The sequence below is a fragment of the Aquila chrysaetos genome, chromosome 7, assembly GCF_900496995.4.
Source record: "Aquila chrysaetos chrysaetos chromosome 7, bAquChr1.4, whole genome shotgun sequence".
Classification (NCBI taxonomy): Eukaryota; Metazoa; Chordata; class Aves; order Accipitriformes; family Accipitridae; genus Aquila; species Aquila chrysaetos.
Window position 1 is genome coordinate 31,100,628 of NC_044010.1, and position 27,151 is coordinate 31,127,778.

The window sequence follows — 27,151 nt, forward strand, 5'->3', positions numbered from 1 at the left end:
CCAAAGGAGTCGATCAACATCTGTTGAAAAAGCAGTAGACAAAGAATCTTCACGGAGGTCTAGACGTAGACGCTCCAGGTCCACTGCTCACCAAAGGAGTCGCTCCAAATCTGTTGAGAAAACAGCAGATAAAGAATCTTCACGGAGGTCTAGAAGTAGACGCTCCAGGTCTTCTCAGCGCAGATCCCAGAGATATGATACAGAATCTCGCTCTAGACGGAATCGCTCCAGATCAGTAACACGGAGAAGAGCATCAAGATCAAAATCTAATCGTCGCTCTCGGTCTAGTTCATTGTCGCGTTCAAGGCACAGAAGGAGGAGTAGATCAAGGTCAGCATCAAGAAGGCGGCGTTCTTTATCAAGAGACAGGCGTAAGAGATCTCAGAGAAATAGATCAAGATCTACTGACAGAAGAAGAAGAAGATCAGATTCAAGAGATCGTAGAATATCACTCAGATTACGGAGCAGGAGTCGAACACCTATTCGTCAAAGGCGATCAAGGTCAAGAGGAAGAAGACGGAGCTCTAGTAGGTCACCAATTCGACTACGGCGATCACGATCTTCAGGGAGAAGAAGATACAGCAGATCACCTGATCGTCGTAGGTCGAGGTCATCAGAGCGATTTTCAAGCAGGTCACCTAAACGTCTCACAGACTTGGGTAAGTGATAATTTTATTTTCAGTAGTTCCATGGTTAGGTGATACTGTGTTCATTTATACAGTCTTTTAACATATCTCTGTAGCATTCATAAGGGATTTCTTGGAAGTCGTTTTGTGCATTACTTTTAGGCAGTGACTTCCAGCAGGAACTTTTATGTTGGAGCTGGATCAATGTTTATCAGTTGGATTAAAGTGTATTTAAAGCAAGTTATATCTCGGTTATAGAGCTTTTATACAAAGGTAGTCTGTTGCAGTCTTGAGGAACACTGTTCGCTGTAATAGTTAGTAAAGGTCAAGTACTCTGTAAGAAACTTATGGTTTTCTAGTTTTTCCGAGAGCAAATTGGGCATGAAAGAACATTTGAAAGTAAGTGCCAGATGGAGACTTCTCAGCTCTGTTGTCAGCTGTAATGCTTATTTATCTGTTTCCATTACTCTGTCTTGCCTCTTTCCCATCTTAAGAACTTAATGGGAAGGGAGACTCGTTTCTGAAAAGATTCCCAGACCCAGCTGATTGGAAAATAAAAAATCCTAATGAACTGCATCTTTTCTTGATGACTGGAGAAAGAGGGGCCTTGTAATTTCCTTAGGTAGTAAGTTACATAAGGAGAAAGAATGTTTTAATTTTGAGAAACGAGCTCTTGTACAGTGTGTGAGGAAGCCTCCTTTTGTGGACCTCAGGTTCTGATCCTTAGTTCTGGCTCAAAAGGGCTTCCATGGCAACTTTATACCAGAGAAGTATTTTTGTATAGAACATGAGAATTAATGAGCATCCTTGAATCTGCCTTCATGCTTTGATTATGCATCAAGCCTGTATCTATATACTTTTATTGTTTAAGAAGTAAAGGAATGCAGTCCTTTTAGGATTTTTGTAAAGCTGTATGCTTGCAGAGATAATGGTAACTCATTTATTTGCAAACTGGCAGATCAAATAAGACATACTTAATTTTCATTCCCTATTTCTGTGATAGGGCTGCATGTGCTTTTTTCCTTAATAAAGCAAAATACTGTTTTATTAACAGTTTTGCACGTAATTGTATTTTACACAAGTGCACATTGTATTCAGTGCTTATGTTTTCTCTTGGTTGGTTGTAAGTAGCTTTCAGGCTACGTACTGGGGGACCTGAGGGGACTTCCTCAAGACCTTTGAATGCTTTTCAGAGATAGCTAGGAAGTAGACTTTGGAATTCATGCTGTGTACAAATGACTCAGTATTTCCAAAACTAGAATGAATTGGTGAAGTAAAATAGGCATCAGAACTTCTGGGGGTTGGAGGATTTTAAGTGCTGTAATTTGGACTCCCATGCTTTGTATTAAATTTGCAATTTCACTTGTGTGTTGGGTAGACCAAATTTAAAAAAGTCCAGAGCAACTAAGTACAATTTTAGTTATTTTCACAGAATATAAAAAATGCACAGTGTAGGTAAAATCTTGTGTTTTCTCTTTGTACTTTTAGTCTGCCAGAAATGCTTATTTATTATTAAAACAGGAAACTGTAAAAATAATAATTTTTCTTTAAAAAAAAAAATTTTTTTTTTTTAGACAAGGCCCAGCTACTTGAAATAGCCAAAGCTAATGCAGCCGCCATGTGTGCTAAGTCTGGTGTTCCCTTACCACCAAGCCTGATGCCTTTGTTATCTCAAAAGAAAGACGACAAAGCCAATCAGAAGTCATCAAGAGATACACTGAAGGAGCTCACTGAGGTAAGTGAGAACAACAGTATCAAACCTGAAATAAGCAGTTTGGTTTTTTGTGACTTCTAGGCAAGCTGTCATTCTGTGTGCTTGGTTAGTGTGTAAGCTGGCTTGTGGTTTGAGCCCTTATTCTCTACACAGTTTTTTTTAAGTCATGAAAACAGGCTTTTTAATTCCATGAAAATGCATTAAATCCAATTATTTTGCCTTTTTTTTGGTTTTGATTCTGTTTTAATTCTGTACAAATTGGTAGTTCTCCTTGCAGTCCTGTTAATAAAAACCAAAGCTTTTATTTCTAGTTTTTGGTTCTGGTGTTGATGGTTATTTATGTTCTTACGTTTGTTAGTGAATTTCACATTGTTAAATGTTATCTCTGGGTTAAAAATGTAGTGCCCACTTCACATAGTTCTATATATTTTAATATGCACTCTTTAAGATACTTGTAGAGAATTATTGTTGCAATTCTATCTCGTTGCAGTTCAAGTCTACAAATGGGATGTTTTTGTTGTGATTCTGGGGAAAAAATTGCTACTTGTTCTTTTACTGTAGTAATGTCACCTTGTTCAATTTGCTAATTTCCCCCTATGTTTTTTTTCTCCAGAAACTAGAGAAAATTTGGAATGGAAAAAAAAAAAAGTGTTGTGGGTGTTTGTTTTGGTGTTTTGTTTTGTTTTTAATTGCATCATCAGTGTGACAGTTCTGAAATACCTGTTTATGGAAATAACATCTGAAATTAAGCAATGTCAAATTGCTGAAAAGTAATCTCTTAGCTGTGTGTGGGATAGTGGAAGCAGAAGTACTTGTTAGTAAGAAAGCTGAGATTGTGCAGATATGCCGTGCAAACATTTTAAGTGGTTCTTCAGATAACCTGACCAAGATCCAGTGTAGCTAGTGCTAATCTAGAAGCCCCAAACCTGCCCCTTCCTTGCCCATTCCAACTGTGGGAATCTGTTGGATGATGTTCCAGTTCTGTTGAATCAAAATCAGCCACAGAAGCAGTCCAGGCCATCATCATATGGTAGTGTGCCCAAGTGGAAAACCCTTCCAGAGCCTGTTCAGCTTCTTGCAAAGCTAGCTGGGTTGTCTTTTCTCTCTGCAGTGTAACTTGCAAACTGGACGAACTGCTTCCAATTAGTTGGGAGCCAACTAATAACTATAGATAACACATTTTGTTGATTAGCTTTCCAAATAGTGCAGGCTTTTCCTGTTGCCTAAAGAATGTGCTTCAGTCATTGTTTGGAGGTGTCTTGGTGTAGGAGAGTGCAGGAGTCTTTTTTTTTTTTTTTTTTTTTTTTTTTTAATAAGGACTGATGAGAATAGTGCCATCAGTATGTCTTCATTTTTAGTGATGGAGCTGCCTGTTTGCTCCTTATATGCCAACAATCAGGTCATCAAACAGATGTGACTTATAATGGTATGAACTTGAACTAGAATCAAGTCAGATGATGGCTTCACTTTGCCAATATTATTTCCTCAAATATTATGTCCTCTAATGACTTGTAAGTCTTTCATGAATGAACTTTTCATCAATTGGGACATAATAGAAGGATGATCCTAGACTATAATGTTCTCAGATGCATTTTGGACTAAGTTAGAGTTGCTACTGGTAAACACTTGGTGCAGATAACCATGATCAGTAGAGAGTTTTTCATCATAAAATTCTAGCCTCTCTAGAATGTCTTTTTTTTTTTAATTTTTCTTTCCCTGGAGTCTCTCTTCTCTTTTGACTGCAGTATCCCCATAGCACCTCTATGTTTTATATTCAGCTTCTGTTTAATATAGAATGGGGATGTCTTGCATACCTGGCCAATGTCAAAATATTTCAGAAGAGATCTGAGATCTTCTGGAGCCATTGCTTCTGACTAGGTCCCTGCACTACCAGTGGAATTTAGAATTAGTAGCTATTAATTCTTAGGTTTTCCTGTTTAGTAGTTTTGTGAGTTACACTGAAGTTTCTATCAGATTGCAATATGCTAGTTATGTGGGATGCCAAACAAACAGTGAGTTCCTACTCTGGAATGTTTGCAGCCTTAGACACGCATTCTGCAGCTAGCACTGTGTAGCAAGTTTTACAGTATGCTGCTGAAATATTATGTCTGTGTAGTTATTTGCTGCATGAGTGCCTAGCAAACCTAGGTAGGTGTTTGATAATGTGTGTAAAATATCAGAAGTACAAGACATTGCTAAAAGATTTTCTCATTTCATACCTCCTGCTTTAGAAAAGAAAAACACTTTTTTGTAAAAATGTTCTTTTTGTATGTTTTGGTTGAAAGTCCGCGTTTATTCAAAGCTGTCGTGACCCTTTTATTTTGGTTTTTTTCTTTTTTAGAAATGCAAGAAGATTGCTCAAAGCACAGATGATGTGATAGTGAACAAACCTCATGTTTCTGATGAAGAGGAGGAAGAACGTCCTTTCTATAATCATCCTTTTAAGCTTAGTGAACCCAAACCTATTTTTTTCAATTTAAGTGTGAGTACTTCTTTAATTTTCAATATTTTAAATTGTGGTTATTTTTAATGTAAGTAATTTTACAGAAATTAAATAGGGATTGATAATCTTGGTCAAATTGCTCTGGGATGTTGTTAAAAGTACTCTTGCTACAATAAGACTTACCTGCAGTCCATGAAATTGTGGTAGTTCCCGTAATTGGATTGAAACTGGTTTTTTTTCATTAATGTCTTTGCAGCTTTTCAAGCTTAAATAAGATAAAGAGGATCAGTGTTACTTCACATTTTCATTGTAAAAATAACAGTCTGAATTTACAAACAGCATTGGAATTGGGAAAGCTTTTGGAACAGCATTGGTTTTTAAAAGCATTTAGACAGCATTTGTCTTTTAAAAGACAAACAAAAACCCCCTAGCGGAATTCTAAAAGCTTTTTGAGGTGTTCCAAATAAGATGATGCCATCAGCTTTGTGCAGACTCCAAATCTTGTATGTCTGCTTCTTCAGTAGATCTCAAGTGTTCGCTAAAGGAGAAGAAAGTTCTGCTAATTTTCAGGTTAGCCAGTGGAGGAGTAGATGCTGTGTAAAGACTGAGGATCACTGGTGTTGCCTGTTACTAAGGGGGGGGGTCTAAATGTCCCATTAAACCCCTCCTTGGGGGACTGCTTTTGACTGTCAGAGCTTGTGTACACACTTCCTGGGGATGAGCATGTTGGAAGGAATAAAATGAGGAAGCATTTCTTTAAGTGCACCTGGGATTCCTATGCTGGGAAGCATGGATTAGAATTTATGTAGCTTTTTTTTTTTTTTTTTTTTTTTTTTTAATTATCTGTGGGGGGTTTTTTGTGCCAATAAAAGTCTGCTCTGATTTTGCAGGGTATAAAGTACTATAAAAATATTAATATGCTAAGTGAAAATATAAATAGCATTAATATTTTTATATACAAATATATATAGCTTGTGGCATACACAAAGTAAGCAGGAATACATATTTACGTAAGATGTAAGGTAGAAATAGATTTATACTCTATGTTGTACTGTTAGAAAGTGGTACAACAAAACTCAAGAAACCTTGGGGTTCCATACAGGCTCTAAAGAGGAATGTTCTTTAGTGGTTATGGGCTGCTCTGCTTGTTTTCCACTGTTTTGACCCTTTTGTGTCATTCTTTCCATTCTTTCTGGATTCTAGTCCTACTAGCATTCCCATCCGTGTTCTTTTGATAGTAGGAGTTTGCCCAATATTGTGAGATGTCTGAGCTCTGTTTGCCTCTTAGAAGAGGAACCTGTCAGAGATTTCTGTGGACTTGTAATATATTTGCAATACTTTCTAAGGAAAACAAGCTCATAGACTTAATTTCCTTTGAGATTCATGCTGCTATTAAAAAATAATCAAAAACTAGAAACCAAAATGTTGAAAACTGCTTTCTCTGTATATAGTAATGTAGAGCTTTTTATCATCATGTGGATATTGCAGCCAATGTTTTTTGCTGCTCAGGATTTTTATTTCGGAGCTTTCAGTTACAAAATGCATGTGTGGCAGATTAAGATTGTTCTCTTTATGATGGGGTGCAGGCAAAGCAGGGAGGTTAATTGTGAGAGTGAGGTTTTGCATATTTTTGGCTGCTGAAGCTGATTTAAGTGATTTTAGCTTCTAGCTGTTTCATCTTCTCTTACACTGCAATTTGTTGCTGACTTGTGTGGTTTTAGGGCTGTGCTAAAATGATTTGTTATAAAGGCTTTTGGTTTGATTAGTAAGAAGGATGACTGTTTATGAAAACTTAATACCAAGTGTATGCAATAAATAATTTCTCAAAGACATGTTGTGTTTTCAAGTTTTAACTTTTTCTAATTTTATTTCTTTAAGACTCCCAGCATAAAACCAGCACCACCACCACAACCAAAAAATCAGGTCAGCCTGTCAAAGGAATTTCCTGTTTCATCTGGGTCTCAACATAGGAAAAAAGAAGCAGATAGTGTCTATGGAGAATGGGTTCCAGTTGAAAAGGGCAAAGAAGAAAGCAAGGATGACGTTTTCCCCAAACCATCCATTGAGGTAAGGAAGGGAAGGAAAGCATATCATATAAGAAAACCAAAACCGTTACCTGGTCAGTCTGGTATCAAATTGCAGTCTGTGGAAAAAAAAAAAAAAAACAAACAAAAAACCCACTTACATAAGTAGTGTTTAACACTTCAATAAGCTAATTATCTGAACTGCTGTGGTCTTCAAATTTGGTCGCCATGCTCACATGGGCAGTGATGAAAGCAACCTGTAGTCATACTGTGTGCTTTTGTCAGCTAGTGACTTCTTTGTCTCAATAGAATTTAAACTTTTGCTTGAAGATGAAAAGTAAGTTTCTTGTCCAGTTTCCTGCAGAGGTTGATAGACTAAGTTGAGACTTTTACAATTTAATAATAATTAAAATTGTCCTACCAATACTAGAGCAATAACATTGCATTGAAATGTAATCCATTAAAAATAGATTTGAAAGTAGTTTCTAAAACTGCTATTTCATCTGGATGCATCTACTAATTTTTTAGCTTTACAGTCACGTTTTCTTACATAGTTGTCTTCCATATGGCCTTCCAAAGGAAAATCTAATTGTTTTTTTTAGTTTATTATACAAAAAAAGCAAATGTTTTTCCCCTTGAAATGTCTTCAAAAGGATATTTTGTGGGGTTTTTGTAATAAAGTAAATTAAATATTTAAGGCAGATGTAAATTTTTTCAAGTTAATGTTAACCTCACTCCATCTGAAGACTTGTTCTCCTACCTTTCAAAGCAAATAAAAAAAGACTTGGCATTACTTTCTGATGAAACAATCTTACCACTTGGTGCGTTTTGTTTTTCAAGAACTTTCTAAGATTGTACAATCCACTTCCTGAAGCACAGAAGGTATTTTCTTCTGTGTCTCTTACAGCACCAAAAGCACAGTGAATGTAAGTCATTCAACAGACATTTTCATGGTATACCTCAAGAGTTTGACGATCAGGCACTCAATTAATTGTTCCCTGAATGTAGATGGTAACTGCTGTTTGGTCTTTGTCATGAACCACTAATAAGACAAACATTCTGAAATGTTTGTGCAGAATGTCATTCCCAGTCACTAGTGTGTATGTAAAAGTCCAGAGTATAGAAACATTGTATACCAACATTTGGCCATGTTTTTACCAGGTGGTAAAAAGTCTTGCCCTACAAATGGTTAATGATATGCTCATAGTTCAGGCGAGTTCTGTAGATGTCTGCATCCAGGTTGTCAACGATGCTAGGCTTGTGTCTGACAAATTGGGTTAGCGAAGCACTGATGGTTTGTGTATTGATTATGTAGAAGAGGCCTTAAAAATTGACATTGGAGTAAATATATTAAATATACCTTTCTTTCCTTTCTGTCACATGTATCTTTATAAATGCTTGTAACAATGTTGTCTGTTTTTATATTTTGTAAATAAATACTTTTATTTGCATTTACCTTAACTTGGTTTGTGTTAAGGGTGATTTCAAGGGTCATTAGCTGACAGCAGAGCTTACTATCCCTTTGGGTTTGGCAATCCTTAATTTTGAAATACAGGAATACTCTTGTAGTAGCAGAATCCCTGTATGTTTCTCCAGGGAGTCTGAAAGGTAACAAGAGTGCTGCTCTGCTTAATTTTTAAATGCACATGAAGGCTCTTTGTGGACGAAATGGCTTCCTTTGAGCAAAATAAGCCAGATAAGCTCCCTTGCTGTTGGAGTAGGGTAGTGGGGGAGTGTGCTTGGATCCTCAGGAAGTTTGACGTAATGATTTACCTCCATTCATTGTTGCTAACTTTGAAATCTGATTGTGACAATTCTGATGCAAGTCTATATTGATATTAAAAGATACGTAATTGGTTTTTATTGTTATGTTTTTATTCAAGTCACAGAATTAGTTGCAGGAATAAGCAGTCTGAAATGGCCCTGCAAATAATATTACGAATTGTTTTATAATGAAACACCATGCTCTTAATATAGTTGTTTGTGGTTGAAGGAGATGGAGGAAAAAGTCTTGTGTAATCTGAAGTATCAGCATGTCTCTAGAAGCCAGAGAAATCTATGAGAAAGAAGCTGTATTTGAAAGTCTGAAAGTATAGAGTTGAAGTGCTGTATTTAAGTTTGGAGTATACACAGGTGACTATTATGCAGAGAAGCTGTCGTGATCTAAAAATGTAGTAAATGCATTTGGTGTATCGGTGGACCTATGAAGTATGTCAAAAATGCCTGCTTTCTGTTGTCAGCCTCTTCCTTCTTGCTTCAATATTTGTCATTTGTGTCCGTGGGGAAAATGTTATTAAAAGTCAGGATTGGAAAGGCAGAACTCTTATGGAGAATAGCATGCTGAACTTGAAACTGTTTTACTTGACTAAATAATAACAACTTTTCATACTTCAAGCAGAGATTTTTTTTTTTCAAGATCCAAAGCTGCCATCGAGTGTCTTGACATAATACAAAGCCATGATGGTCTCCAAAATGGTGACTGACCATGTGGGGAAAGTGTATGGGAATTCTAACTAACCAGGGTATCTACTAATAGGCCCCAGTCCGGTAAAGCACTAAAGTACACATGTATGTTTAAGTATGTGAGTGGTCCCAATGTGGTTTCAGTGGACTACTTGCATGCCTATGTGTATTGCTGGATTGAAGCTTTTGGTGAGTAGAATAACTTTTATTTATCTCCTGAACCAGTTTCACAAACAAAACATTAAAGAATTATTTTAACTATGTAGGGGAAACTTACTAACTCAAGAAAGTGTATATTGTAAGCAGGCATTCTTTTACATAGGTGACAGTCATGCTAGGTGTTAGAAAATCTTCTAATTCTTCTTGTGCCTTGTTTATAATCTGTGTTTTTGTCAGCTGGGGCAAAAAACAGACACTGAAGTCGGTTTCATAGACACATAGGACTTCTGGGATTTTAAGTCTGTCTTCATCAGTACCAGATGTTTCAGTAATGATCTTCCCAACAGAAATACTTTTTGTCCTAAACAGTAAAAAAAAATCCCCCATCTTAAAATAAGATTTAATAGCCTGAGTACAAAAATAATTACTCCATTTTATGCAATTGTAGACATTCGTGTCTGTCTCTTGCTGTTTTTCAATATTTACTAAATTCTTGACTGGCTTCCTGTGACAGGGATTTTGTGAAGTAACTGTATTTTTTCTGTTCAGCAGAGTCAATTTTAAATTGGTTTCAGTTTCTTCTACTGGCCCTTTATTCTAGTATAATGTGTGAGAGGCTAAGGTTATGACACAGTGACTAACAAAAGATACAAGTCTTTTTGTAATACAAATTTAACAAAAAAACCCCCACAAAACCATCAAGTTACTTTTATTTCTGTATGCCACCTGCTCTTTTGATTATTGGGTTTCTTCTGTGCTTTAAACAGTTCCAGCCCTTTCAGTCTCCTTCACATGCTCATCTCCGAAGAAATTTCACTTGTCTCTGAGCACTGTTCTTTTTCTCCTTTCAAAGTAGAATGATCCATAAAATGCACATCATCAGAAGAACAAGGCACAAGTAATTTTATAAAAGAGCTGTATATGGCTAGCCATAATTTGTTACATCTTTCTATCCCCAATGTTTTGGATTTCTCTCTTGATTGCTTTGCACATGGAGTAGAGGTTTGCATTGAGCTTCTTCATTTGCTCCATATTTTTACACAAATTATCCTGATAAGTATGTGTGAGAGAGTTTCAAATTTATTTTTCTTTAAATTTCATTCTAGTTCAGCAGCACAGATCTAAATAATCCTTTCCAAAACAGTCAATTTTATGAGCTACCAGTCTGGTTTTACTTTTATGCAAGTCTGTTTTAGGTTGAAGATAAAGATTTGAAACGCTAAAGTTAATGGAATAAATGTGATTCTTGCTGTAATTTTTTTATACATACAACTTGAAGTTTTAGTGTGAGTTAGTAGCAAGCTCATGTGAACAGCTCTGTATGAAGGCTTTTTAAAGAAAAAAATCTTAGCTAAATTACATTTAATTTTGTTGGTTAATAAGATTCCATTGAACAATAATATGTTTCTCTATTTAAGTATGATACACCAGAATTTTTGTGACCAAAATAGTTCTCTAAAAATAATGCTTTTTGATATTTTGTATATACAGGTGATATTAAATTATCAGGGTGTTATACTTGAACTTCAGATTTTGTATTTGTTTAGGGAAAGCCCATATTGTATATACTTAACAAGTAGTACCAGGATTTTTTTCACATTGCCTATTTATATATCAAACCATCTATTCAGTGTGTAAAACAACTTTGTAGTATTTGTAGCATTTATTCTACAACAGCTTATTCCAGATCAAATGGATATTATTGTGTTCTGATGTATTTTTAAAAATAATCTTTTTCTTCCTAGGGTGTGGACATAACTACAGCTATGAATGATCGAGCAGTGGCTCAGAAAAGGCTTAATGAAAACACATTTGATTTAGAGGCCATGTGCATGTTAAATCGTGCACAGGAACAGGTATGTTGCACTTTTAAGTTCATCAATATGCTGATGAAAATGTTTACCCTTCATACCAGCTGATTTTTTTTTAATGTATTTAAGTACAGGTTTTTGGAAGCCCAGTTTATGGGCAAATGGTTAAAAAATTTGCCTTTATTTTGCATTTCATAACGCTGATTTTGAGGATAAGCAAACCATGAACTTGCTAGACTTTGAGCTCAGGCTGTAGGGTTAACATACAAAGATGCTCAGCTTTTTGGAGTGTCTGCTTACAAATGAGTGTTAATGAACACAGCACTAAACATAGGTGAGGAATCATTATGAAAATTATTGAGAAGCAACAGAGAATTGCAAAGGAAAAATGTGCAAATTTTTATTTTGGTCTTATATTTGATTTTTATTTTGTAGATTGATGCCTGGGCTCAATCAAACTCCATACCTGGCCAGTTCACAGGAAGTACTGGAGCACAGATACTGTCCTCAGATGAGCTGACCAACAGTGGTCCCCAAGCATGGATTAGAAAGGTAGAAGTTATGCAGACATACTTGTCTAACTATCACATTTTAAATAGCAGTGGAAGTATCGGAAAATGCAAAAAATGTGTCTTAAAAACCTATGGTAATGCATGTGTCACATACAACAGGTTGAGTTAAATCATTATCTTTGATCAATTTAGATACTTGCTGCTGCTGTGTCCACTTTGTTGTGCATTAAGGTGTTGTTCATGACACAGAGTACTTCAATAAGGTGTGTGCGTCTGGTATTTGAGTCAGATTGGTTCATATATACTGTCACCTTACACTGAAATTACATTCATGATATTGGTATGGTTGCAGTGGTAGGTCCATCACTACTTTTATGGGTTTGGGACAGATCAGGCAAGGTTTGATCCTGATGTTACTGCAGTCAGCGATGTTTTGGCATCAACTTCAGCGAACCAAGTCCCAAACTGCCATTTTGTTTGTCTTGGTTCTATCTGATTGCTACTTTGCCTCTATTTGTATCACCAGGGTTTTCTGGGAGCCAAAGATTTGGAGTATTAAACCAGGAGTTGCAGTTGGGTTAATAAGCTTAATGTCATCCTACAGTGAAATAGTTATTTCTTACTGCAGAGTAATACTGGCTTATTTTTGGGGTGTGGTGTATCATACATACATGTGTTTTATAAGTTTAATAATTCATGCTTCATCTTTGAAAATGAATACTGAACTGGTTCTCTTTTGAGAAGTAGAACTGAGGAATTCAAGCAATATCCACCTTTCAGGCAAAAAGAATAATGAGTTATGGCGGTCAGTCTTACAAGTAACGTAGTTGAGTATACGCTGTATCTGCTTGTCCTTCCAGAACACAGTGTTAAGACAACCTTCAAAACTAGTAGGTTAGATTTGAGGCTTAGGTAGAGTTTTGCATAAAACTTGGTGTAAACTGAACACAAAAGTCTGGGATTATAATATCCTAAAAATAGTAACATTTTTGCCAAGATTCACTAACTTCTTTTTCCACTTTATATAGCCAAGCAATACAGAGAGCCAGGCAACACAAGAGATCGAAGTTACTTGCTAGACGGGAATGTTGTGGGCTCTTCTCAGTATTAATACAGAGCATAGATGATAAAGTCTTATTTTAACAATTACTAACTTTTGAAATTGTAACAAAATGTTGGTTTTGGTTACAATAATTGTCCCTGACAGAGGAACTTAGAAATATAAAGCACTCAGCAGGGATGCATTGGTGAGAAAAGGAGAGCTTTTCTACCATGAGGCTTGTGAAAGAGATCAGCAAGCCTAGGAGGGCTCTCCCTTTCTGCAGTACCTTGAGTGGGTACCCAAGGCAACAGAAAGGGAGCATCTCTGATCATCTCTTTCTCAAGCCTCCTCTTCTCATCCCGTTTTCATTTCTTGAGGTTCTGTGGTGGTCTTCTGTGCCTTACAGTGACAGGAGTGTCCACTTACAAAAATGAAGTGGAGAAGGCAAGTGTGTTTTCCCTCGGTCTTTTAACTTCACTCTGTGATCTACTTTAAAAAAAAAACCAAAACAACAAAAAACAAACGAACAAAACAACAGAAAAACAACAAAACGCTTTATAGGGAGAAGATGAGAAGAGTCTGGTCTGTGGCTTGCGGACATGACTGCTGTGAGGAGCAGAATCATATTGGAACATTTTGTTGAATCTAGAAATAAGAGCGAGCTGGCAGAAGCGATTCTGTCCTCATAGCTGTAAAAATGTAGTGGTTTGCAGTAGTAGGCGTCCTCCCTAGCAAGCATCATGTGGTTTGTCAGAAAGGAGGCTGCTACTGGAAACAAGAAGAGTTGTTGGGTGAAGAAGATGAGGACATAGTCCTCTTTCCTGCTCTGGCATTCCTCAGCTTGACTTCTTTTGCTCTTTCCAGGTTCCATATTCGCATGCACATTGCCATCAAACTCATGAGACGACAAGTAGTTACAGTCATGTGCCCTCTACAAAGTGCATTAGGGGCTACACAAGACTTGCCCTGGGTTGCTTTGTGTGGTTTTTTTTTTTTTTTGTTGTTGTTTTTTGGTTTTTTTTTTGTTTGTTTTTTTTTCCCAGGGGTGGGGTGGTGGTGTTTTTTTTTTTTTTTTTTTTTTTTTTTTAGGAATGGTGGGGCCTGTGAAAACCTTCACAAATCTTAGGTTTGAACTTAATGTGGAGTCACATCCCGTGGTTAGAGAATGATTCCACAGAAAAAAGTGAAGTAGGGATAATGGGTTATGAATGCATGTTATCTTTCTCAGTGACATGAATGCGAACCAACCATGAAATGCAAAGTACAGGTTGTATTTTGCTTAGGCACTTGAAGTTGTGTAACCTAGTTCCTGTTAATTATGCAATGTAGCACTGAAGTCTAACATTAAAAAGTACTAGGGGTTTTTAAATTTTTCATCTGCTAGTAGGGCCGTGGAATTTCTTGGGGTATGTTATGTGTGTAAATTAATGCATGTTTCTGACTGAAGATGTTTACTGAAGGCATTTTGCTTGGGAGATTGCCATAAGCAATTGGCATTAGAGGACTTGTGGACGTGCACTGTTTAGCAGAAACAGAGCCCATGTCAGCTAGTTATTTGTGTATCGTTAAACAAAGAATTAGAACATGTACAGACATTGTGCTTGACAGAGATAATCACAAAACTAGACAGATGTAACAAAACAGAAGAGCGGTGTCAGGAGGGGAGAAAAAGTATTTGGGGAACTCAACTTGTTTGATAAGCACTGTCTTCACTTTGCATTTCTTGGATTTCAGCTCTTTTTTTGTACTTTAAAAATTACTCTGGAGAGGTAATATGTACTCAAACCAAAATACGCCTTGAATTTCAATTTTATCTCAATAAAGTTTTGAGGGAATTAGTTACTGAAGTGGTTAACGTGGCATACTTGAGTGATCGACATACCACTTAGAAGTATGGTTTGTTTTTCTAAGTAATGTGCTAATTTGTGATGTTCATGCATAAGGTTCTGAGCAGTATTCATAAAGGAATAATATGTTGTTAGGTTTCTTGTATCATTAAAACAGATTTATGAACAATATTATCTCTTTCTTTTGAAAAGTGGTTTCTGTTTCGGTTTATCATCATTGGTGTAATCAGTTCACAAAATGACTGACTTGTTCTGGAAGTTGCTTCTTTTTTTCTTTCTTTTTTTTCTTACAAATACACTATGCTGCTGAATAAATGTCAAATCAGAGGAAGTGCTCAAATACTTTTTTCCAAGCAAATTCTGTTGAGGTCTACTTACTCAGACTTTCCCAGCCTCACCCCTTGTTTCTGGATTTATCAGCTTAATTTTAGCTTAAACTTGCTCTCCAAAACAAGGTTTCTGCAACATTTTATGTGCACAGGATAATGCTTGGGATCTGTTTCATACAGTTGTGCTAAATAAAGCACAAGACACAGGCTTACTATGGCCATTAGAATGCACTGCTTTGTGTAGCAAGTTCTGAAAAGTTAGAGCGTTCCTTCCATTCTTCCACAGTCATAGCTCATGCTAACAATGGAGGTAAAACTAGGTCTTGTGATTTGTCACTTGCAGAAGGACTGCTGACCTTCTAACAGGCCACTTACCAAAATACTTGTATTTATATTGCATTATATGACACAGTGAGCTTTTCCTGGAAATAAAGGCCACATGGCAAGGCAAATCAGCTATATGTTAGTTATATTGGACTGGATCCCTGTTCAGTGCTCAAAATGTTTTTTTTCCAGTTATCCTCAACTTGTTTTCTACTGATTGTGTGCAAAAGCTGTGAACAGCAATCCTGAAGCTGATTGTGAGTGTAGTTTTGGAAGGCATTTGATGGAATTCTTCAGAAAGGTATTCTTCCTCTTGTATAGGGAAAGGAATGTGGCGGCTGCTGCTGTAAATGCCAGTTTACTAAATGGAAAATTCAGCTACTACGCAAAAGTTTTGCCAAAGATAGATGCTTGTTCCTGGCACTTGACTCAGAGAAATTCTTCGGAGTGGTCTTAAAGTAATCTTTAAGACAGCCCATTGTGCTATAGCTGAAACTCTCCACCTAATGCCTTTAAGGCTTTGTTGTCTTTTGCTTAATAAATTATTGCTTAAAAGAAGTAAACCTTCCTTCTGACAGAACTTATGTTTTAGTGCCATGTCAGCATTGCGTGAGAAGGAATGGGTATTTTCTTTTCAGAGAGCAGAAACTGATGATGTATTTTAAGATTTCAGGTAGTGATGGCTTTAATATTTTGGATGTTGCAGGTGCTGTTTTATAGATTGTTCAGTTCAATGCTGTATGCTGTCCTTTTCCCAAAGACAGCTCTTGCAGTTAAACAACGGTGACTGTCCAACTTGTATTGTGTTTCAGAAAAAAAATCTGTAAAATCATCTTTCAGGTGTGATTTTTTCATGTTTGCTTGTGTAAGCTCTTAAATGCTAATTCAGGCATTCATGTCCCCCAAAATTTGTTGTCCTAATGTAGCTTTAAAAGAGGAATAGGTTTAATTAAAATTACTAAAAAAACCCTCTTAAGTGATCAGGTTTTACTATGTAGCCTTCTTTTTAAAGAAAGTGTTGACACAAGAATATGGCTTATTAGTTGTCTCCATCTGCTGGCAGAATGGAAGTGTGCTTTATTTGGCTGACCTTTCATGGAATTAAGAGATCACAAGATGAGAAAAATGATACTAAATTTTCAGGCAAACTTACTCAAATTAAGATTAGTGAATGAAAGAGAACAATTATTTTGTAAATAATTACTTAATTCCAACAACAGTAACCAAGTACTTAGAAACCTGGGGCTTTATTATATTACATACTCTTCACTTTATCTTCCTTGTGTGCCAGATCTGCAAGGGTACGTAGCTGCTAAATAGTTTTGTGAGACTTGGCCTTTTATGATTTTTAAAACTGAAAACAAATGTATATCTTGCTTCCCTGCTCTTGTTAACATTTCTACTATTTTTACATTTTCAAATGTAATTACAAGCACAGCACTAGTTTTTACCCATACTCTATTAAATCATGGGATGAGTGAAGTTGTCTGTCATTAAATTATTGAAAAAAAAAAAGTTATGGAGAGTATAATTGTACAGGTGACATGAGAGATTTATATTCAGTTTATTATTTAAAAACAAACAAACAAACCTAAAAGAAGAACTTCTTCCTCTGCTGCAGGCCTTCTTTGCTTCTTCAGTAAACTGAATCAAAGTAGGCTTCTCCTGGCTCCTTTCATATTGGTACTGGAATTAAAAGTAGAGCTATTCTGTAATGAAACAAAGCTTCCGTTTCTAAGTCCTTGTTGGCTTGGTTCTGTTGTACATGTTTAAGAGTCAGCATAGTGTAAAAAATTCCTACTAAAGTTACCAGATAGGATTCTGAATCACACATTAGCTGTGCTTTCAATAAACTGCACTTTGGAATTTAGAACCCCTTTTATTTGCAGTATTTGGAATTTGTTCAGGCTCTGGTAATTCCTATATAGGAACTTGGGGCTTTGATTTTTAACTACGAAAAGCAGTATTTTGAATCTGTTTTCTCCTTTCTACATCACTTCTAACCCCTGAATTAGTACATTTACAGGTGTGATGAGAAAGCTGTGTAACATTAAAATGACCTCATCAAGAAATTGCACTCTTACCATTTGTGAACTGAATACACGGTGGTGATAATGAAACAGATGTTTATATTGAAAATTCTATCATTGCAAAGCAGGTACAAAAGAGGAATCGGAACCCAGGGTGACATTGACTGGGGTTTGTATCATTCTCGGCATGGTTGCCCTTTTCTTATGAGAGGTTCCTGGAAAAGAGAGGGGAGGATGAAAATGGAAGTAAGTAAAAGCCATTCTAGGTGTATAGATTGAGGCAGTTCGTATCGAAGAAACTGATTGTCTCTGTGTACACACACATACTGCATGGTCTGCACCAGTCAGAAAAAAGTTGAACGGGAGAGATGCACTTAGCCTCTCTACTCTTCCATCGGACCACTTTGTTATTAAATGCAGCATCCAGTTGCATGATTGATAGGTATTTACTGTTTAATAGGTAAATATTTGGAGAAGTCCTGCCACAATCTTCAGCAATTTTTTTTTTTTTTTAATTTTTTAACACTATGTATAGTGGGGATTACACACATGCATCATTAGTGTGTGTCAGTTGCTAATTCGAAATCCCCTTAAAATATATTATTCTTAGTCTCTGCAAAAGTAAGACTTCTGGTTTTGTTTACGTACAAATCGAAACCAAGGACCTATCAGTCCTTTGTCCAAATCTGGGAAACGCTTACTTTTGCAAGCACAGCTCAAAATAAAGGGGAAAAAAAAAAAATTGTTCTATTAATTTGCTTTGATAGTAAGTAAAATTTTCACAAAAATACTAGGCATTGTATCATCTAACCTACTATGCGAAATAACTGATGGACTTATCAGTGCCAGTGTGTAAACTTGTATATTTTAAGGCAAGCAATTTTTTGCTGTGATGGAAATGATTGACTTACTTACTTGGGTCAGCGGGGGGGGGCAGAAGAGAGATGATAGTTCACAGAATAACCTGTGAACTTTCACCCCTCTATATGGAAACTTGTTTCAGGGTCAAATCCTTGTAGCTGCCTTCTTGCCACGGTCAATGCCAGCCCTACTATTCACAACACTGCGGCCATCGAGGCCTAGGTACGTAAACATTTAAGGAGTTTTTAAAGTTCTTTACATCAAAACAGATTTTTAAAATTTCTGTTTATAAGCTTTCACCATTTAACAACTATTATGTTAATGATGATTTGAAAGAATGTGAAGACTACTGCTGCTAAACTGTGTGGCTAAGCGCCTTTTTTTTCCTTTAAAAAAAGAAAAGAAAAACCTGTATGTTTCATGTGGATTTTCAGAGTAGAACTTGAATGTGCAACTGCTGTATAATAAAATGGGGAAACTTTTTTTTTTATATTTAAAATACGCCTAAACACTATGTGAATGTCATTACTAAATGTGCTTGTATTTTGTTCAATAACTAGGTACACTTGGCACACATGTTGCCAGTTAAACAGTTAACACTGCCTCCTTTCACAAGATGAGAAGAGATGCATTGGAACCAAAGTAGCGTGTTTAAAAATGGACGGTTATCATTTTATTAAATACATATGTCTGAAATGGGTCACTTGCCACTTTTGGATTGCATTAGAATTTTCTTAAGTTGTTCTTTTTTGAAAATATTGATTTGTGTCTCGTGTGTCTGCGTGAATTCTGGTTTATACAAAATGTTAATGTATATAAAGCTAAGGTGTATTTTTTTGAACTGAGTCTGTGAAAGGTTGTTAGAAACATTTTTTTGTTAGAAACATTTTGGAAGCTCCCACTTACTTTTTAAAATCCCAGTGCTAACTTTAGGACTTGTTTTACTTTTCTTTTTCTGGATAGGATCAGTTCTTAAGAGCAGCCCCTGTAACTGGAGGAATGGGAGCTCAACTGATGAGAAAAATGGGCTGGAGAGAAGGAGAAGGGCTTGGAAAAAACAAAGAAGGCAGCGTTGAGCCTATTATGGTCGATTTTAAGACGGATCGAAAAGGTAAGCCCTTCCTTAAATGTCTTATGGCAGTATAAACTTCTCATGTCTGTTTTGGAGATAGGCAAAACAACTCCAAAGTAGTAAGCTTTTTCTGGGTACGGCTTCAGTGTAAAAATTAACAGAATGATGTAGATTATTTTGGTACTAGTTTTCCAAGCCCTGGATTATGTATATAGGCTTTGTCCTTATGCCTGTGAGCTCTTCCAGATGTTCTTTAACTTTCCCTAACCTTCACCTTCCATTTTTAAAAGTGCTTCTCAACGGTTCTTAAACTAGGGATGTGCTTCAGTTGGATGTATGGAGAAGGCAAGGACAGGGAAATGAGTTGTGGAAAAGCCATTGCAGTTGGTCTAGAGAAAGTGGCTGAAGCAGGAATGGGGCAGGGTAGAAGACTGGATAGCTCAATCAGTTTTAAACTGGGGTGAAGGACAGCAGTGAAAGCTACAGAGTTGAGTTACTGCTGCCTTTCAGCTGAAGTCCTGACATGAATACTGTTGTGCATGATTGGCCATCTCGCCAGCATATTCAGCAAGAGTTCCGTTTCCAGAATGAATGTTTATGAAAATTTTCCACCTGAAATACTTACACAAGCTCTAACCATTTTAAATACAAGATGCAGAATTTCAGCCATCAGAATTTATGATCTAATTGTTCTATTACTCATGTTGCAAAAAAAAAAAACCCAATTCACCACTGACTGTGGGAAAACAAACTCTTACTGTTGTTCTCCTAAATATTTTTTAAAAACTGGGAACCTTTAATATATTAAATAGATCACATCTAATATTAAAGCATGAAACTACTTTGACTTACGGGTTTGTGTTAGCTTTTGTCAATGCTCATAATTGAGTTTGGAAGAAAACAAAGCATACAAATGCAAATGTTGTGAAGTTTATTTGCAGAGATGCTGTTGGAGTTGGAGGAATCTTTAGGTGTCAAAATTGCTAGTTCTCAATACAGACATAGTTCAGTATTGCTCAGGTGACCAAGCTAGCAGTGAAAATATAATTTAAACATTTAAATATTAAATGCAAAGAGGTAGAAGATGAGAAGGCAAGCCTATGTTATGAAAATATCTATTGCTTTCTAAATTCTAAAGACCTTCTAGCAGCATAATATGGTTTTATAAATAGAGAATTGCAACAGTCTCAAAGTACAGAACACAGTAATACAGACATTGTTGTTTTAGACAAACAATGAGCAAACTTGCTTTTCAGTTGTGTTTCTTCTATGCAACCTTTCTTTTTAAAGAAAGAAGGAAGAAGAAAAAAAAAGATACCTGGTGACAGAGTGATTCCTAAGAAAATCTTTGAAAATGTTTTGTTACTGTTACTTAGTTACTGTGATCATTGTAGATGTTGTCTTGTAAAGTTCTGACTGCTGGTAAGAGTTCCTTCCATTTAGCTTGGTTAATATCAGTCAGGGAAAATTGATATCAGACGGAAGAAATTGAAAACAGTCAATTTCAGTATTATTTTCTCAAGCAGCCTGCATAACATAGTGATAGATTATTGTGGTGAGGAGGGAGGAGTTAGCTCTGTTCATTATGTTGCTTGCTTCTTGTCACATCATAGGAAAGAGGCAGTATTGCTGCACAACCTGTGAACATTTTGAACATTAAAAATATTTTGGTGATACACAGCTATGTCACAACTCAAGTTTCCAGCTCTAGAAGTGTGTTCCAGGGTCATCAGAAACCACATGAGATAAGTTTCCTTAATGCCTGCACAATTTGATACCAAAGTTTCAAGCATCAAGCCCTAAGTAAGGCCTGAGACAGGATCAGGTCCTCGTTGTGCTGGGCATTCTGTAACAGGTAGTTTGCGCTCTCTGCTTCAGAATGCTCAGTCTTCATTAAACAACTGAAAATGTTAGATGGAGTTAAAGGATGCCTCTTCCTGGCATGTGGTAGATTAATCTGAAAATACTGATAACCTCAGTGATGGCTGGGCTTTTCTTTAATTTCATAGTTTTTAAAATATTTGATTATTATATATGCAATTTTATCTGATAGTTTCCACAAAAAATCTAAAGGTGTTCAGTGTTGATAAAGAATACTTCTTAATGTTGAGCCAATCAAGTCTGTAATATGGGGAGACAACTTGCATTATAAAGCAGCAGCATGTTTCATGCATTACAAAGAAGCAAGTGAACAGTGATTATACATTTATGATGAGCTGCTGAAAAGCTTCTTCAAACATTAGTGTTCTTTGATGCTTAAATGTATAAAAAGTCTTTTTTTTTTAAAGTTCTGTGAGAGGTTTAAAGAAAAGTCTGAAATTTTTAAAAGTTGTCTGTTACCAAATAACCCGTTTTTGTTTTGTAAGGGTTTTTTTAACGCATTTTAAGAACTTAGCCCCCAGATAAAAATACTACTTCTAGATACAGGAACAAGCAGTTTGCTAAGGAGTTACTCAGTAGGCTGCACTAAGACATGAACCAAAAGGTTGTTTGCCGTTGCTATAGCTTTCGCTTAGACCCTGTATTTTCCAGAGTAAGTGAGATCTGTAGTCCTCTCACAGACAGTGTTGAAACCAAACCTTCTTGAGCTTTGCTGTCAGCCAGTAAATTGTTAGGTTCTCTGTGTTCAAAGAAGCTTGGTCCATCAGCAGAGCTTGTTGGAGTCCGTTGCAGCTTTTTTGAAAAATCCCTCTTGAGGTACCAGGGACAAGATGTGGAAGACAAGTGTCAGTGACTTAGAGTGAGAGAGGCACAGTATTAATGTGGAGAATGACACAATAATTTTTTTTTTTGGTGGAAATCTTTGGTTATTTTGGATATAAAGTTCTGTAAGGGGGGAAAAAAAAAAAGTAACTTTGTTTCAGTGATTGTTGTCTATGAGGGTTTCATGCCACTTGAAAAGTCCCTGCTTAGGAGCTGCATGAATATTAGGATGAAAATCTGTTAGGGAGGGAAGGATTTTCTTTTAAAGCAAAACAAAATAAAATGCCAACCAAAAAAATCTGAAGGAACAGGAAGAAATTGGAAACAATTGCAGTATCTCCCTGTCTTTATTCACCAAAGTCAGGAACAGAAACAAATTGAGGTAAGAAACAAAGTCATATTGAAGGATTGAAGTCTGAGTAATTCTGAAAAAACAGTCAGGTATTTTGTTTACGCGTATTTAAGGTAATGGCAAAATGAATGGAAAGAAACTTGAGTCACTTCGTAAGCATGGCGTGGTTACTGGCATTTGATACATTTTTGGCAATTGTTAAATTTTATTTCTTACTCTTGTAAGATTTTAAAAAGAAAAATGTTCAGCTTCCGTGTTTCACAGTGACTTCCATTGGAACTTGCGCTTTTTGTATTGACTTGGGGCCCAGCTGCATGCTTTTTTGCTACTTTATATTCAGATGTGATTGGAATCATGGTAATTGGGCTGTGAACTTGCATGTAAAGGATAAATATTTAAATACTCTTAAATAAACAGAGCACATGTTTTAAGAACATCACTGTGTTATTTGTATCATAAAAGGACATACTAGGTACACTTTTTACTGTTTTATGGAAATACTTCAAGTGCTTAGTATGTTAGAGGCAAACTGTTAAGGTAGTGGATGACTTTTGGGTTGCACAAAACAAATACTGAATGAGAGAATGTTTTAAAGTTTCTCTCTTGTTCAGTGTTTCTCCAAAGAAGGCACAGAAGCTGAGGTGTTTACCAGCTCGCATAAGGCTACTCAAAGTTTTCTTCTACCTGGCTTCTTAAGAGTCTTAATAGAGCAGTTGAGAAGAATGTTATGTGTAGTGTGGAGGGGAAGAAAATGCTGGATGAAAGGGAGGTCTGAAAGACTTCTGAAAAGGAGTTGTATACTGTCTCCAGGTTTCATCTCCACTGATACATGTTATTGCTTTGCTGATGAGCATACAGAAACCAGCTGGGAATCATAAATGTAAACTTTATTGTGTTTTGTTTAGGGCTTGTTGCTGTGGGAGAGAAGGCACAAAAGAGATCTGGACATTATGTTGTGATGAAAGATCTTTCAGGTGAGATTCTTACTTGTCTAAAAAACTCATTTAAAATGATTGCTTTGATAGCACCATTGAAATTTCAAATGCATTTTATCTTTAAGGTAAACATCCAGTTTCTGCGTTGATGGAGATCTGTAATAAAAGAAGATGGTCACCACCTGAATTTGTGTTGGTGGATGATAGTGGGCCTGATCATCGCAAACACTTCATCTTTAAGGTGCGCTTGAGTTTCCTTGTTTGCTGTTCGTTTCTCTATTAAAGGTGGTGTAAATTCATGTTTATGTTTGTATATAAACATAATAAGCCACCTCAGGGGTGGCTGAGGACTGCTAAGCAGTGTCTCAATGCTAAAATTTCAAAGTCCTGTTTCTATAAAGGCCAAATCAGATCTCTCAAGCACATTAATCTGTAAATCCATCAAGAAACACACTATTCCACTTCTTACTAAAATTACTAACCTATGCGGTATCGTATTCTTGCTGTTTACTTGCAGGTGTGGTGTTCAGTCTTACTGTTGTAAAGGTAGTGAGCAAGATTTAGTTATTCTTGTCCTTCAGTTATCCTATGATGTAGGCTTTCTTTTTCACAAAACAATCTTGTGTTAGCAGTTACTATTTGGAAATGATTGTGCTTATAGACCAGATGTGGATTTTGTCTACCGCTAAAGAGGAATGACATAGAGAATGTGCTTAAAGGAGCTGTGTAGCGCTTCTGTTTAACAGAAGTGAAGAGGCACTTTCTAACACTTTCTTTTTTCCTCCCCTTCTTTCATGAACAGGTGAGAGTCAATGGAAATGAATACAGGCCTACTTTTGCCAGCCTTAATAAGAAGCATGCTAAAGCCACAGCAGCAACTGCGGCTCTCCAAGCGATGGGACTTGTACCAAAGGAAAGCATGGTTAATACCACCATGTTTAGGAGTGCCTCACACCGCTAGATATTGTTTTTTATATTGACATTATTTCAGATAATTTTACTCTGCACAAAAATGGTATTTGCCCTTTCATGTTGTAAATACATTGGCAATTCCCACGTTGTAAAAACTGTACAGACACGTTCAGGTTTTTCTTTTGTACCATCAAAATGTATTTAAATCATACTTAGTTTTTGGTATGTTTATATTGTTTACATTAGTGATGTAATTATTTCTTAAATGACTAAATCAGACGACAGACTCTGGAGGCATCAGTAATCTAAACCCTTGTTTTAAAACTCATGCAATTTCTCTTCAATACGGAATGTTAACACTTTCATACTGTTTTGTACTATGCTGCAGTTTTCCCTGGTCTCAGTAAAGCTACTCGTGCACTTTTGCCGACAGCTGGTAAAAGGTCATGCAGCTTACCTTAGTCTAGTCGAGGCTGGCGTGTACTGCTGGACAGATACTGGGCCAGTACTGTGACCCCTGTGAGAAAGCGTGCGGTGGTAGCCCTGTTGTACAGTGTTAGCGCTGCGGCTTCTCTTCAAATTTTGTTTGGGGTTTAACTCGGTGGTGCACTGCGACTGGCCATACAGCCCATAATACTCTAGGACATACGTGATTAGGCAAAAGACTTGGCTTTCAAAGGGATGGCAGAAAGTCCAGCAATGGAACCGATGAGACTTGCAATGTAAAGGTGACTCTCCCTGCATGTTCTAAGAAGGGAGATGATGGAGTTGTCTATTCCAAACAAATTAACACACTGCCTGATGTTGATTGTATGAATTTGTGGTTAATGTGAATTTTAAACTCTAACAAATCTACAACTGGATTCGAGGGGGGAGGGAGGGGATAGAATGATGCTTAAATTGTTGTACCCAACTTGGTCAATAAAGCAGCACAAGTTCATAATCTTAATCACTGGTCAGTAAACAGTAATTAAAATGTATGCCAAAACAACTTTTTGAAGAAACGCACAGTATAGAAGTATGCTTTATGAAGATTGTCAACAGCTGTTAGGGTTGCAGAATCAGTTCTAGTCATTTTTGGTTGCTTTGGACTATTACCAAATTAACTCCTTGGGCTTAAATTTTCTGTAATGGTACTCTGCCCTCAAGGAGACAGCCTGATCCAGAGTTTTGGCAGTTTGACAATGGAGAGGATGTAGAAAAGCTTTTCCTTCTTCTTTTTCTTTCTTTCTTCTTTTTTTTTTTTTTTTAATTTAAGAAGTATTAGTATTTTAGCTATGCGCACTTTGAATTGGAAAGGGCATTGTATACCTCTTGCCAGATTTGTCTTGAGTTACAAGCAGATTGCCAGGATTTACAGAATCTAGTAGTTCAGGTGTTTATTTCAGAAAAGTCTTCCTGAGGTCTCTTTGTGTTACATCTACTGACCACAGCTTCATCTGGGACAGGAACAAAATACAGTTTGTACGCAGTAAGGCTATGCGCTCGCCTAAAGTGAGTGACCTTTGCAATGGTAGGAGCGTGGAGGTGAAGAATTACTAGTACCTCTTCTTCCACAAAATAAGGTGACTTGTGTGTATTCTGTCAACTGTTGCGGAGCAAGGTGTCTTTCTTTGCCCTAAAGGGACAAGGATCAATGTCTCATGTTGTGTACAGCAGAGAAATGCTATTTGGTTCTCCACCACACACTTCGGAGAAATAAAGCCCCTTATTAGTCTGTCAAAGCACTCTAGAAATGCCTAAATTAATCTTAATTTTCATGGACGTAGTTGTCTTTAATTAAACTTTTTTCCCCTTTGGCTTCTTGCCTTCAGTCTCTGACTAAATATTTGAAGATCTCCTTGCCTCATTTGCTGAACTAGTTGGAAGGTGTGTATAAAAGGCCAAAAGTAAACATGATGGTACAGCAATGGAAAGATCTACTGTGGGAGAACCGGGTGTTGTATCTGTCTTAGCTAAGTCTGGCTTTTTGATGTACGACTTAAAGTAATTAACTCGGGATGTGGGAGCAGCTCCTAATCAGACTTGTGTTTAAATGTCTGGTTTGATAGAGGTGTAACATCAGAGATGTTGATCGTTCTGTTTAGTCTATGGTGTCCATGTCAGCACTGGTTTCACAGCTGTACAGTATCAAATCTGGGAACATACAATCTCTTGTACTTGTCATTTTGTTCTTTTTTTGGTCTATATTCCCCATGTATAATGTAAAGATACATGTTGTCTTGCAGCAGCAAGGAGCAGATGAATTCAGTCCCATTGAAGACTCCATTTACAAAATAACTATTTAGGCAAGTTCTGGATTTCATGCCTTAAAGATGTGGTACTGTATGTGGATTTAACCTTTGGTCTTAAGGAAGACTTAAGAAAAAAAATAAGGTCTGTAATGCCCTAATTATGACACTTCTTGATTTTGAGGTTTCTCTTTTAGTTTCATTCCTTGTTGTTTAGAATGATACATGAATCTAAAGCTAGTGCAGCGATGTGCTTCTGTTAAATTTGTAAATTTGAATTTGTTTGAGTGTCCTTTGCATGCAGGAATAGATAAGTAGTGATACATTAAAAAGAACAACTAGGAAACACTCTCTTGGAACCTGGTTATTTATGCAGCACTTCAGCTGTCTTAAAGGTGAATAGTCTGTGACTCCTACTGATGGAAGGCATGATGTCTTTGGCTGTTGGATTTCCTTTTGCTGCAGAATTATTTTCCTAGAAGTAATCTCGCTGAAAGTGCTTCTGACTTCCCTGTGGCGAGGACGATTTTGAAACAGGTGCCCAAGAAGTTGTAGCCAGCTTCCACCAGAACGATTTCTTGGCAGTGTTCCCATTTGTAGTTTTTAAATAGTTAGGACTGGAGGAGCAGGAAGGTGAACTTCCTATGCCTGGGAAAATTTGAGATTGCCTCTTAAAGCGCAAAAACTATATGAAGTCTTAATGCTACAGTCTCTAGCTCTTCCAAACAAATCACAGTCGTGATGAAAAGTCACCCATTTGG

General features: G+C 36.7%; 1 protein-coding gene across 1 annotated transcript in view; it reads left to right on the forward strand.

Moving 5' to 3' along the window:
* Positions 1–26,736, forward strand: part of SON (SON DNA and RNA binding protein) — a 41,605-nt gene extending 14,869 nt beyond the window's left edge. Inside the window, exons 3-11 of the mRNA XM_030020962.2 lie at positions 2,201–2,361; positions 4,682–4,822; positions 6,662–6,850; positions 11,175–11,285; positions 11,676–11,792; positions 19,149–19,296; positions 23,218–23,286; positions 23,373–23,488; positions 24,050–26,736. Coding sequence (XP_029876822.1) covers positions 2,201–2,361; positions 4,682–4,822; positions 6,662–6,850; positions 11,175–11,285; positions 11,676–11,792; positions 19,149–19,296; positions 23,218–23,286; positions 23,373–23,488; positions 24,050–24,208 — 1,211 coding nt within the window. The 3' untranslated portion in view covers positions 24,209–26,736. The remainder of the gene's footprint in view (positions 1–2,200; positions 2,362–4,681; positions 4,823–6,661; positions 6,851–11,174; positions 11,286–11,675; positions 11,793–19,148; positions 19,297–23,217; positions 23,287–23,372; positions 23,489–24,049) is intronic.
* Positions 26,737–27,151: the final 415 nt, after the last annotated feature.